This window comes from Macrobrachium rosenbergii, chromosome 48 (assembly GCF_040412425.1).
Source record: "Macrobrachium rosenbergii isolate ZJJX-2024 chromosome 48, ASM4041242v1, whole genome shotgun sequence".
In the NCBI taxonomy this organism is placed as follows: domain Eukaryota; kingdom Metazoa; phylum Arthropoda; class Malacostraca; order Decapoda; family Palaemonidae; genus Macrobrachium; species Macrobrachium rosenbergii.
This window is the reverse complement of record NC_089788.1, coordinates 74,106,215-74,120,219: the sequence shown is the minus strand read 5'-3', so window position 1 is coordinate 74,120,219 and position 14,005 is coordinate 74,106,215. Positions and strand designations below refer to the sequence as shown.

The 14,005-nt window shown below is 35.9% G+C and overlaps 4 protein-coding genes across 6 annotated transcripts in view; all 4 read left to right on the top strand.

Moving 5' to 3' along the window:
• LOC136831560 (pro-resilin-like) overlaps window positions 1-14,005 on the top strand; it is a 367,651-nt gene that overhangs the window by 240,118 nt on the left and 113,528 nt on the right. The window lies entirely within an intron of this gene.
• On the top strand, window positions 1,751-2,615 carry LOC136831650 (pro-resilin-like). The gene is made up of 3 exons (XM_067092278.1): window positions 1,751-1,813; window positions 1,948-2,028; window positions 2,152-2,615. Exons 1-3 carry the CDS (start codon window positions 1,751-1,753, stop codon window positions 2,470-2,472), a joined length of 465 nt encoding a protein of 154 aa, XP_066948379.1. The 3' UTR covers window positions 2,473-2,615.
• On the top strand, window positions 8,811-9,552 carry LOC136831755 (pro-resilin-like). Its single transcript, XM_067092376.1, has 3 exons — window positions 8,811-8,839; window positions 8,977-9,057; window positions 9,180-9,552. The coding sequence occupies exons 1-3, from the start codon at window positions 8,828-8,830 to the stop codon at window positions 9,495-9,497; spliced, it is 411 nt and encodes a 136-aa protein (XP_066948477.1). The 5' UTR covers window positions 8,811-8,827; the 3' UTR covers window positions 9,498-9,552.
• Window positions 12,362-13,170, top strand: LOC136831754 (pro-resilin-like). Its single transcript, XM_067092374.1, has 3 exons — window positions 12,362-12,393; window positions 12,531-12,611; window positions 12,735-13,170. Exons 1-3 carry the CDS (start codon window positions 12,382-12,384, stop codon window positions 13,053-13,055), a joined length of 414 nt encoding a protein of 137 aa, XP_066948475.1. The 5' UTR covers window positions 12,362-12,381; the 3' UTR covers window positions 13,056-13,170.

The following is a 14,005-nucleotide window of genomic DNA, read 5'->3' as shown; positions in this document are numbered from 1 at the left end:
AGATTCCCTTTAAGCTTTCTGTGAACAGCAGAACCTTTCAGCTTTCTGCGAACACCAGAACCTCGAACAGCAGAGCCTTGAAGCTTTCTGCGAACAGCAGAACCTCGAACAGCTGAGCCTTGAAGCGTTCTGCGAACGGCAGAGCCTTGAAGCGTTCTGCGAACAGCAGAGCCTTGAAGCGTTCTGTAAACAGCAGAGCCCTGAAGCTTTCTGTGAACAGCAGAGCCTTGAAGCATTCTGCGAACAGCAGAGCCTTGAAGCGTTCTGCGAACGGCAGAGCCTTGAAGCGTTCTGCGAACGGCAGAGCCTTGAAGCGTTCTGCGAACGGCAGAGCCTTGAAGCGTTCTGCGAACAGCAGAGCCTTGAAGCATTCTGCAAACAGCAGAGCCTTGAAGCGTTCTGCGAACAGCAGAGCCTTGAACAACGGCAGAGCCTTGGGAGCCTTGAAGCGTTCTGGCAGAGCCTTGAAGTGCAACGCAGAGCCTGAAGCTTGAACGGCAGAGCCTTTTCAGCGAACAGCAGAGCCTTGAAGCGTTCTGCGAACAGCAGAGCCTTGAAGATTTCTGCGAACAGCAGAGCCTTGAAGCGTTCTGCGAACAGCAGAACCTTGAAGTTTTCTGCGAACAGCAGAGCCTTGAAGCTTTCTGCAAACAGCAGAGCCTTGAAGTGTTATGCGAACATATATCCGTGATTATTTCCCTAAAAGACCGTGTAAGGTTATCGACTGGAAAACTTAAATTACATTTTCCTTTGAGGTGGATATTAAACAGGTAAAAAAAGCGCCAAGATTCTTCGGCGCAATCGAGATTTCTGTGAAGCCACTGCAGCATATAATCAAGGACACCAAAAATAAATCTATCTTTCGTAGGTCTCGGTATGGTGGCCTATCCTATGTCGGTACCAGAAGCACGATTATGGCTAATTTTAACTTTAAATAAAATAAAAGCTAATAAAAGCTAATGAGGGTAGAGGCTGCAATTTGCTATGCCTGATGATTTGAGAATAGATGATCAACAGACAAATTTGCAGCCCTCTAGCCTCAGTAGTTTTTAAGGTGTGAGGGCGGACAGAAAAAATGCTGACAAAAAAAGTACGGACAGAATAAAGAGCGGACGGACAGACAAAGCCGGCACAATAGTTTTCTTTTACAGAAAACTAAACTGGAGAGTTTACATAAATTATTCTTGAAACGGCAATAAAGATTATATTAATAGAATTTATCGAAAAATACTTTTCAGCCTTCATTTGAAATGTTCTTCTAATTCAGCGAGAACCTACAGACACAGAATTAAAAATTTTTAATCCTGAGAATAACTTGATCCAGAATCTCATACAAAATAACAATATGAGAAATATTAAAAGAATTTCTGTTTAGAATTTGACAAAACTCCTAAAAATCTTTATGCAAAAAATATTCTACCATCTGACAGGTCAGTACCCTAAGGTAAGAAATGTTAACACAATGTATTAATATTTTACAATGACGTAAAATGAAAATTGAAATGTTCTAGAAATATTTTGCATCAGTCTGTTTTTCAATATTCAATAAAGCACGAAAGGTGTAGAGATTACATTAACTTAAACTAAACATATCATATCTATCAAATACTTTACCTAGTTTACTAAGGATGAACCATAATCGCAGCTTGCTAATGTGACAGAAGCTCTTTGGAAATCTTACTGGAAAAACTTGTTTTAGAATCGATCACTGACTCCACCCTTCTGGCAGTTTGTGGTATATAAATGATTCATGAGGCAGGACAAAGCATCAGTTTCTTCTCGAGACTCCAACAAGATCAACATGGTCGCTAAGGTAAGGAATGAGATGTTCACAATAAGATATATTTAATTAGAATATTTATATATACTTAGGTATTTCTAAATGACAAAAGCTGTATATTTCTTACAATTTATACCAAAAGCGATAACTTACAATTGTAATTTCAGGTCGCTTTCGCTCTTCTGGGCTTAGTCGCCCTCGTGGCAGCCGACAGCTTCGAAAGCTTCGAAAGATACTCCGCCCCAAGGGTGAGTATTATTAGTATTTTTCGAATTATGATGAAATTTAATATATAATAAATGGCGTCGAAGTATCGAAGCCTCAAAGCTCTGAAGAATCAGACTGAAGATTCTGATTCCTTTCGCCTGCAGTTCTCCTCAGGATCCGCAGAGTCCTTCGAGTCCGGCGAGGCTCGTTACAACTTCAACTGGGCCGTCAACCACCCACCCTCCCGCAACGACTTCGGACACCAGGAGGAAGGAGATGGCGAGAACACACAGGGATCCTACTACGTCCACCTCCCCGACGGTCGCCTGCAGAAGGTCGCCTTCCGCGCCTCTGACGACGACGGATACACCGCCGATGTGACCTACTCCGGTGAGGCTCAGTTCCCCGACTCCGTCGAATCCTACGAGTCCCGTGAGGCTCCCAGGAGGTTCTACTATGGCTCCGGCTCCAACGAGTCCAAGTAAATCCTCAGACCGAGATCCTCACAAGGACACGAGCGAAACATCCTTCTCAGATAAACCCACAATTCCCAAAGACCTTTTTGCTGCTGGCAACCACCAGGTCTTCTGATGTTATGTATTTATTATTTATTAAAAAGCATAAATGATTTTTTTTCTATTATTTTACCTCCTACCTTAAGAAAATGCATACATAGTAAGAGAGTTGTATTCTATTTGGAATAATTAACAAATTATGAACAATGATTCTTCGAGTGCCATGCTTGTGTTGCGTCACCCTTACTAATAAATTACATTTGTGTGATTATAAACGATTTAGTTGATTAAGCGGCAGTATATTTTTTAATTACTCTCTCTCTCTCTCTCTCTCTCTCTCTCTCTCTCTCTCTCTGTACATATATATATATATATATATATATATATATATATATATATATATATATATATATATATATATATATTATATATATATATATATATATATATATATATATATATATATATATATATATATTATATATATACATATATATATTTACTGTGCATCCACTCTTAGTCAACACCGGTATTATTTTTGTTTTGTCAAGAAATGGAATCAGAGTTATCAACTCAGGCCATTTGTCTCAAATAAAAACAATTAAAACATGCGCTGAATTTTCTTCGGCTCAATCGAGTTTTCTCTCCTGTGTATAATGCTGTATGAAACTCTCAGCCACGGCCATGTGGTGGCCTGTGTTAGTGGCACCTATAGCGGTGCCAAATGCACGATCATGGCTAACTTTAACCTTAAATAAAATGAAAACTACTGAGGCTAGATGGCTGCAATTTGGTATGTTTGATGATTGGAGGGTGGATGATCAACATACCAATTTGCAGCCCTCTAGCCTCAGTAGTTTTTAAGATCTGAGGGCGGACGGAAAAAGTGCGGACGGACAGACAAACAGCCATCTCAATAGTTTTCTTTTACAGAAAACTACAACACACGTCTTTGGAAAAATAACTATGATGTATTTTTGACATTATCAGAAAAACCTAACTAACATTCTTCCATATCATTTATATTGTTATCAAGGCAGAAGAATGCTTCTTTGTGAATGCATATAGTCAGAAAGCAGGATGCAAAAGCAGATTTTTAGTCAATACAAGATAAAATGGGAGTTGCGAAAATATTCGAATATGCAATTTCACGGTCAGACCCGATACTGAAGTACTTTTAGCTCATGGAATAATAAAAAAAAAAAGTCCTTCTGATTTTAATCGAGAAGAGAGAAACTCAAAGGCACTTGTGTGAGTTGACCTTAAGTCGACGAGGGATTAGCTGAGAAGAAGAAGAAGAAGAAGAAGAAGAAGAAGAAGAAGAAGAAGAAGAAGAAGAAGAAGAAGAAGAAGAAGAAGTAGTAGTAGTATTCTGAAGCCTTTTATTGTATTTGAGATGTTCGAACTAGCCATAGGAAAGTGCAATACAGCTGAAAGTATTTCGAAATCTCTGGGAAAACTCGATCCAGAATCAAAAGTAATGTCTTTCATATTTCTAAGATGATTCCAAAATGAAAAATATGCAATATGAATCCTCCTGTTTCTTTTCTATATTAATAAATATATTTTCTCATACGTCATTAAGGTGTTTGGTAGAAATACGGACAATAAATAAGGAAAATTTCTTAGTATTTGCATTTAAAAAAATGACAAAGACACGAAAATGAGAGTGACAAATATCTGGAAAAATGCAACGTCATATCTTTGTTAAACCCTTAATATTCCAAAAACTTTGCAGAAGATAAAAAAAGGACAACGGTCTTTTTTCTTTCTGTAGCTGCAATTCATTTGATTTATAGCTAGAAAATATATCTAGAAAAGCCCAGTAAATATTAAAATAAGATTTTACTGCATAACTTCCCCTTTTCAAAGTTCTGAAGGGACGTCCAACGTCTTATATTATAATCGTAGCGAAGAAGATTCCCAGTATGTTCTTCCATGAACAGCGAAGTTACTGAATACCAATACAGAAGAAATCTCCGTATTACAGTACTGCTACTGTTTGAGAAATAACAGAAGGTTATAGGGAACTGTAATATTAAGTTCTTACGCTATAACAATCTATACGTCCTTTATAATCCTTTAGTTTCAGAAAATAGCATCTGAGGTAAGATAAGGTGATGCATTGGAAAAAGTAAATATTTACCTTGGTGATAGAGATTAAAGATGGTGATTCTATTAACTCATCCTTAAGACGGCAATAAAAATTTTATTTTAAAAATTTGATTAAAAAATATTTTTCATTCTTCATTTTCAATATTTACCAAGTCTAGCGACAAAGGAAAAAATTGAAAATTTTGAATTTTGAGAATGACTCGATCCAAAATTTCATTAAACATGACAGCATGAAAAATAAAAAAAAAAATTATGCTCAGAATTTGGTAAAACTTCTAAAATTTCAGGCAAAATTATTCTGTGACTTGATAGGCCTTTATCTTAGGGGAAGAAATGTTAATGCAACCGGTTAATATTTTAAAATCGCATAAAATAAAAATAACAATTACAGGAATATTTTGTGACAGTATCTCAATATTCAACACAGCAAGAAAGCTGCAGAGATACATCACAATTAAAACTTAATACATCTTTCAAATACTTTCCTTAGTTTACTAAGGATGAACCATAATTGCAACTTACCAAAGTGACAGAAGCTCTTTGGAAATCTAACAGGAAAAACTTGTTTTAGAATCGATCACTGACTCCACCCTTCTGGCAGTTTGTGGTATATAAATGATTCATGAGGCAGGACAAAGCATCAGTTTCTTCTCGAGACTCTAACAAGATCAACATGGTCGCTAAGGTAAGGAATGAGATGTTCCTCTATATGATACATTTAATTAGAGTATGTATATTTACTTAGGTATTTGTAAATGACAAAAGCTGTTCATTTCCTATGATTTATACCAAAAGCGATAACATCTTACAATTGTAATTTCAGGTCGTTTTCGCTCTTCTGGGCTTAGTCGCCCTCGTGGCAGCCGACAGCTTCGAAAGCTTCGAAAGATACTCTGCCCCAAGGGTGAGTATTATTAGTATTTTTCGAATTATGATGAAATTTAATATATAATAAATGGCGTCGAAGTATCGAAGCCTCAAAGCTCTGACCACTCAGACTGAAGATTCTGATTCCTTTGCCCTGCAGTTCTCCTCAGGATCCGCTGAGTCCTTCGAGTCCGGCGAGGCTCGTTACAACTTCAACTGGGCCGTCAACCACCCACCCTCCCGTAACGACTTCGGACACCAGGAAGAAGGAGATGGCGAGAACACAGGGATCCTACTACGTCCACCTCCCCGACGGTCGCCTGCAGAAGGTCGCTTTCCGCGCCTCTGACGACGACGGATACACCGCCGATGTGACCTACCCGGTGAGGCTCAGTTCCCCGACTCCGTCGAATCCTACGAATCCCGTGAGGCTCCCAGGAGGTTCTACTATGGCTCCGGCTCCAACGAGTCCAAGTAAATCCTCAGACCGAGATCCTCACAAGGACACGAGCGAAACATCCTTCTCAGATAAACCCACAATTCCCAAAGACCTTTTTGCTGCTGGCAACCACCAGGTCTTCTAATGTTATGTATTTATTATTTATTAAAAAGCATAAACGATTTTTTTTCTATTATTTTACCTCCTATACCTTAAGAAAATGTATACATAGTAAGAGAGTTGTATTTTATTTGGAATAATTAACAAATTATGAACAATGATTCTTCGAGTGCCATCAGAACTCGTGGCAAATTTGTATCAAGTTCCTTCAGTTATTATCATACTTGTGTTGCGTCACCCTTATCAATAAATTACATTAGTATGATAATAGTCAATTTATTTAATTAAGTGTAAAATAATTTTGAATCGCTCTCTCTCTCTCTCTCTCTCTCTCTGTATATATATATAAAAACATATGTATTTATACATATATATATATATATATATATATATATATATATATATATATATATATATATATATATATATATATATATATATTATATATAAATATATATATTTATATATATATAAAATTAGATATATATATACATATATATATTTACTGTGCATCCACTCTTAGTCAACACCGGAATTTTTTTTGTTTTGTCAAGAAATGGAATCAGAGTTATCAACTCAGGCCATCTGTGGCAAATAAAAACAATTAAAACATGCGCTGAAGTTTCTTCGGCGCAATCGAGTTTTCTCTCCGGTGTATAATGTATGAAACTCTCAGCCACGGCCATGTGGTGGCCTGTGTTAGTGGCACCTATAGCGGTGCCAGATGCACGATCATGGCTAACTTTAACCTTAAATAAAATAAAAACTACTGAGGCTAGATGGCTGCAATTTGGTATGTTTGATGATTGGAGGGTGGATGATCAACATACCAATTTGCAGCCCTCTAGCCTCAGTAGTTTTTAAGATCTCAGGGCGGACGGAAAAAGTGCGGACGGACAGACAAATAGCCATTTCAATAGTTTTCTTTAAAAGAAAACTACAACACACGTCTTTGGAAAAATAACTATGATGTATTTTTGACATTATCAGAAAAACCTAACTAACATTCTTCCATATCATTTATATTGTTATCAAGGCAGAAGAATGCTTCTTTGTGAATGCATATAGTCAGAAAGCAGGATACAAAAGCACATTTTTAGTCAAAAGCAAGATAAAACGGAGTTGCGAAAATATTCGAATATGCAATGTCACGATCAGACCCGATACTGAAGTACTTTTAGCTCATGGAATAATAAAAAAAGTCCTTCTGATTTTAATCGAGAAGAGAGAAACTCAAAGGCACTTGTGTTAGTTGACCTTAAGTCGACGAGGGATTAGCTGAGAAGAAGAAGAAGAAGAAGAAGAAGAAGAAGAAGAAGAAGAAGAAGAAGAAGAAGAAGAAGAAGTAGTAGTAGTAGTAGTAGTATTCTGAAGCCTTTTATTGTATTTAAGATGTTCGAACTAGCCATAGGAAAGTGCAATACAGCTGAAAGTATTTCGAAATCTCTGGGAAAACTTGATCCAGAATCAAAAGTAATGACTTTCATATTTCTAAGATGATTCCAAAATGAAAAATATGCAATATGAATCCTCCTGTTTCTTGTATATATTAATGAATATATTTTCTCATACATCATTAAGGTGTTTGGTAGAAATACGGACAATAAATAAGGAACATTTCTTAGTATTTGCATTAAAAAAATGACGAAGGCACGAAAATGAGAATGACAAAAATCTGGAAAAATGCAACGTCATATCTTTGTTAAACCCTTAATATTCCAAAAGCCCCGCAGAAAATAAAAAAAAAAAAGAACAACGGTCTTTTTTTCTTTCTGTAGCTGCAATTCATTTGATTTATAGCTAGAAAATATATCTATAAAAACCCAGTAAATATTAAAATAAGACTTTATTACATAACTTCCCCTTTTCAAAGTTCTGAAGGGACGTCCAACGTCTTATATTATAATCGTAGCGAAGAAGATTCCCAGTATGTTCTTCCATGAACAGCGAAGTTATTGAATACCAGTACAGAAGAAATCTCTGTGTTACTGCTACTGTCTGAGAAATAACAGAAGGTTATAGGGTACTGTAATATTAAGTTCTTACATCATAACAATCTATATGTCCTTTATAATCCTTTAGTTTCAGAAAATAGCATCTGAGGTAAGATAAGGTGATGCATTGGAAAAAGTAAATATATACCTTGGTGATAGAGATTAAAGATGGTGATTCTATTAACTCATCCTTAAGACGGCAATAAAAATTTTATTCTAAAAATTTGATTAAAAAATATTTTTCATTCTTCATTTTAAATATTTACCAAGTCTAGCGACAAAGGACAAAATTGAAAATTTTGAATTTTGAGAATGACTCGATCCAAAATTTCATTAAACATAACAATATGAGAAATAAAAAAAAAATATGCTCAGAATTTGATAAAACTTCTAGAAATCTTCAAGCAAAATAATTCTGTGACTTGATAGGCCTTTATCTTAGGGGAAGAAATGTTAATGCAACCAGCTAATATTTTAAAATCGCATAAAATAAAAATAACAATTACAGGAATATTTTGTGACAGTTTCCCAATATTCAACACAGCAAGAAAGCTGCAGAGATACATCACGATTAAAACTTAAGACATCTCTCAAATACTTTCCTTAGTTTACTAAAGATGAACCATAATTGCAACTTACCAAAGTGACAGAAGCTCTTTGGAAATCTAACAGGAAAAACTTGTTTTAAAATCGATCACTGACTCCACCCTTCTGGCAGTTTGTGGTATATAAATGATTCATGAGGCAGGACAAAGCATCAGTTTCTTCTCGAGACTCTAACAAGATCAACATGGTCGCTAAGGTAAGGAATGAGATGTTCCTTATATGATACATTTAATTAAAGTATGTATATTTACTTAGGTATTTGTAAATGACAAAAGCTGTTCATTTCCTATGATTTATACCAACAGCAATAATATCTTACAATTGTAATTTCAGGTCGTTTTCGCTCTTCTGGGCTTAGTCGCCCTTGTGGCAGCAGACAGCTTCGAAAGCTTCGAAAGATACTCTGCCCCAAGGGTGAGTATTATTAGTATTTTTCGAATTATGATGAAATTTAATATATAATAAATGGCGTCGAAGTATCGAAGCCTCAAAGCTCTGAAGACTCAGACTGAAGATTCTGATTCCTTTCCCTGCAGTTCTCCTCAGGATCCGCTGAGTCCTTCGAGTCCGGCGAGGCTCGTTACAACTTCAACTGGGCCGTCAACCACCCACCCTCCCGCAACGACTTCGGACACCAGGAGGAAGGAGACGGCGAGAACACAGGATCCTACTACGTCCACCTCCCCGACGGTCGCCTGCAGAAGGTCGCCTTCCGCGCATCTGACGACGACGGATACACCGCCGATGTGACCTACTCCGGTGAGGCTCAGTTCCCCGACTCCGTCGAATCCTACGAATCCCGTGAGGCTTCCAGGAGGTTCTACTATGGCTCCGGCTCCAACGAGTCCAAGTAAATCCTCAGACCGAGATCCTCACGAGGACACGAGCGAAACATCCTTCTCAGATAAACCCACAATTCCCAAAGACCTTTTGCTGCTGGCAACCACCAGGTCTTCTGATGTTATGTATTTATTATTTATTAAAAAGCAAAATGATTTTTTTCTGTTATTTTACCTTCTACCTTTAGAAAAATGCATACATAGTAAATTTCACTGAGTTGTATTCTATTTGGAATAATTAACAAATTATGAACAATGATTCTTCTAGCTATCCACATTTACAGAATATATGTATGTATAATTTCCCAAAATCGTTCCTTCAGTTATTTTCATGAACCAAAAATGTGTTAAAACAAAATATCAATTACTAATAAATTACATTTGGAGGTGATTATAAACTGAGCTAGTTGATTAGGTAAAGAAGGGTTTTGAGCTGTCTTACTAACTCTCTCTCTCAAAGGCTCATCTCTCTCTCTCTCTCTCTCTCTCTCTCTCTCTCTCTCTCTCTCTCTCTACATATTTGCATATGTATATATATATTTATATATTTTATATGAGAATATATCCAAGAATCATTTTTAGAGCTATATATATATATATTATATATATATATATATATATATATATTATATATATACATATATATATACACATATGTCTTAGTCAACACCGGTATTATTTTTGTTTTTCAAGAAATGAATCAGAGTTATCAACTCAGGCCATTTGTCTCAAATAAAAACAATTAAAACATGCGCTGACATTTTTTCAGGCTCAATCGAAAAATCTCTCAACATTAATCCATATGAAACTTTATATACGGCCATGTGGTGGCCTGTGTTATTTCTTATAGCGGTGCCAAATGCAGATCAGAAAACTTTAACCTAAGAAAAACACTGAGGCTAGATGGCTGCAAGAGAAAACAGTTTGATGATTGGAGGTGGATGATCAATGTCACAATCTGACCTCTAGTACTGATGTAGTTTTTAAGATCTCAGGGAATAATAACAGACAAATAGCCATTTCAATAGTTTTCTTTAAAGAAAACTAAACAAACGTCTTTGGAAAAATAACTATGATGTATTTTTGATCAATCAAGAAAAAGAACTAACAATATCATTTATATTGTTAGAAGGCAGAAGAAGAAGAAGAAGAATGAATAAGAAGAAGAAGAAGGATAAAAAGCAGATTTTTAGTCAAAGAAGATAAAAAGAAGTTGAAGAAAATATTCTTAAAATGCAATGTCACGATCAGACCCGATATGAAGTACTTTTTAGCTCATGGAATAATAAAAAAAGTCCTTCTGATTTTAATCGAGAATTCAAGAAACTACAGCATTTCACTTGTGTTCTTGACCTTAAGTCGACGCAAATTAGCTGAGATGCTTCTAATAAGATAAGATGGAAAGATAAAAATATTTGAAGAAGAAGAATTTATAGAGAAGAAGCAGAAGAAGAAAACGTATTCCCACCATTTATTATTGTATTTAAGATGTTTTCCCATGTACTATTCATAGGAAAGTGCAATCCAGCTGTGAGTATTTGACCGAAATCTGGGAAAACAGTATGATCCAGAATCAAAAGTAATGTCTTTCAATGATTTCTAAGATGATTCCAAAATGAAATGATGTTATTCCTGTTTCTTGTTCTATTAATGAACTGTTAAGTCATACATCATTAAGGTGTTTGTCCCTAAAATTAAAAAAATAAATAAAAAATTTCTTAGTATTTGCATAAAAAAAAAATGATAAAGACACAGAAAATGAGAATGACAAATATCTGGAAAAATGCAACGTCATATCTTTGTTAAACCCTTAATATTCTGAAAACTTTGCAGAAAATAAAAAAACAATCTTTTTTCTTTCTGTAGCTGCAAAAGTCATTTGATTTATAGCTAGAAAATATATCTGAGAAAAAACAACTTTGAGTAAATATTAAAATAAGACTTTATTACAAACCTTCCCACAAAAATTTCAAAGTTTATTCAAGGGACGTCCAACCAGTCTTATATTATAATCATGAACAGCGAACAAGATTCCCTAGTATGTTCTTCCATGAACAAAGAAGTTATTGAATACCAGTACAGAAGAAATCTCTGTGTTACTGCTACTGTCTGAGAAATAACAGAAGGTTATAAAACTGTAATATTAAGTTCTTAATCATAACAATCTATATATCCTTTATAATCCTTTAGTTTCCCTAAAATAGCATCTGAGGTAAGATAAGGTGATCATTGGAAAAAATGTAAATATTTTCCACCTTGGTGATAGAGATTAAAGATGGTGATTCTATTAACTCATCCTTAAGATGGCAATAAAAATTTTATTTTAAAAATTTGATTAAAAAATATTTTTCATTCTTCATTTTCAATATTTACAAGTCTAGCAACAAAGGACAAAATTGAAAATTTTGAATTTTGAGAATGACTCAATCCAAAATTTCATTAAACATAACAATATGAGAAATAAAAAAATATGCTCATGAATTTGATAAAACCCATAAAAATCTTTAGAAAATAATTCTGTGACTTGATAGGCCTTTATCTTAGGGAAGAAAATGTTAATGCAACCAGCTAATATTTTAAAATCGCATAAAATAAAAATAACAGTTACAGGAATATTTTGTGACAGTTTCCCAATATTCAATAACACAGCAAGAAAGCTGCAGAGATACATCACAGTACCTTAAAACTTAATACATCTTTCAAATACTTTCCTTAGTTTACTAAGGATGAACCATAATTGCAACTTACCAAAGTGACAGAAGCTCTTTCGAAATCTAACAGGAAAAACTAGTTTTAAAATCGATTACCTGACTCCACCCTTCTTGCAGTTTGTGTATATAAATGATTCATGAGGCAGGACAAAGCATCAGTTTCTTCTCGAGACTCCAACAAGATCAACATGGTCGCTAAGGTAAGGAATGAGATGTTCCCTATATGATACATTTAATTAGAGTATGTATATTTACTTAGGTATTTGTAAATGACAAAAGCTGTTCATTTCCTATGATTTATACCAACAGCAATAATATCTTACAATTGTAATTTCAGGTCGTTTTCGCTCTTCTGGGCTTAGTCGCCCTCGTGGCAGCCGACAGCTTCGAAAGCTTCGAAAGATACTCCGCCCCAAGGGTGAGTATTATTAGTATTTTTCGAATTATGATGAAATTTAATACAAAGTAAATGGCGTCGAAGTATCGAAGCCTCAAAGCTCTAAAGACTCAGACTGAAGATTCTGATTCCTTTCCCCTGCAGTTCTCCTCAGGATCCGCTGAGTCCTTCGAGTCCGGCGAGGCTCGTTACAACTTCAACTGGGCCGTCAACCACCCACCCTCCCGCAACGACTTCGGACACCAGGAGGAAGGAGACGGCGAGAACACACAGGGATCCTACTACGTCCACCTCCCCGACGGTCGCCTGCAGAAGGTCGCCTTCCGCGCCTCTGACGACGACGGATACACCGCCGATGTGACCTACTCCGGTGAGGCTCAGTTCCCCGACTCCGTCGAATCCTACGAATCCCGTGAGGCTCCCAGGAGGTTCTACTATGGCTCCGGCTCCAACGAGTCCAAGTAAATCCTCAGACCGAGATCCTAACGAGGACACGAGCGAAACATCCTTCTCAGATAAACCCACAATTCTTAAAGACCTTTTTGCTGCTGGCAACCACCAGGTCTTCTGATGTTATGTATTTATTATTTATTAAAAAGCAAATATGATTCTTTTCTGTTATTTTACCTTCTACTTTAACAAAGTCTCTGCGTAGCTGAATTTCACTAACGCTCTCTCTCTCTCTCTCTCTCTCTCTCTCTCTCTCTCTCTCTCTCTCTAGCTATCCACATTTACATACTGTATATATATGTATGTATAATTTCCCAAAAATCGCTTGTTTCAGAGAGGCCACAGAACCAAAAAATAAACCTTTAAAACAAAATATCAATTACTAATCAGTGACCGTGAGGAGGTCAGAGTGGGCATTAAATTCTGAGCTTTGCGGCCAAATTAGGTAAGGAAGGGTATTTGAGCTGTCTTACTAACTCACGAGGCAAAGGCTCATATCTCTCTCTCTCTCTCTCTCTCTCTCTCTCTCTCTCTCTCTCTCTCTCTCTCTCTCTCTCTCGCTCGTTCAGTATTTGCATGTGTAGTTTACATTTGGGATTTTTAGGTGAGAATGCATCCAAGAATCATTTTTAGAGCTGTATAGCCTTTATATTTACATGTATGTATATGCATATGTATATATATGTAAATATATATACACATATGTATATACATACACCGGTAGTTTTTCGTTATTTCAAGAAAATGAATCAAGGTTATCGTCTCAGGCCATATGTGGCAAATACTAAAACACACTCTTTGGAAAAAAACTATGACATATTTTTGAAAGGTTCAGAAAAATCTAATTAACATTCATCCATATCCTTTATATACATGTCTTTATGGAGGCAGCAGAATATTTCTTAGCGATTGCGCATAGTCAGAAAACCTGATTAGAAAACACGTTTTCAGTCGGAAACAAGAGA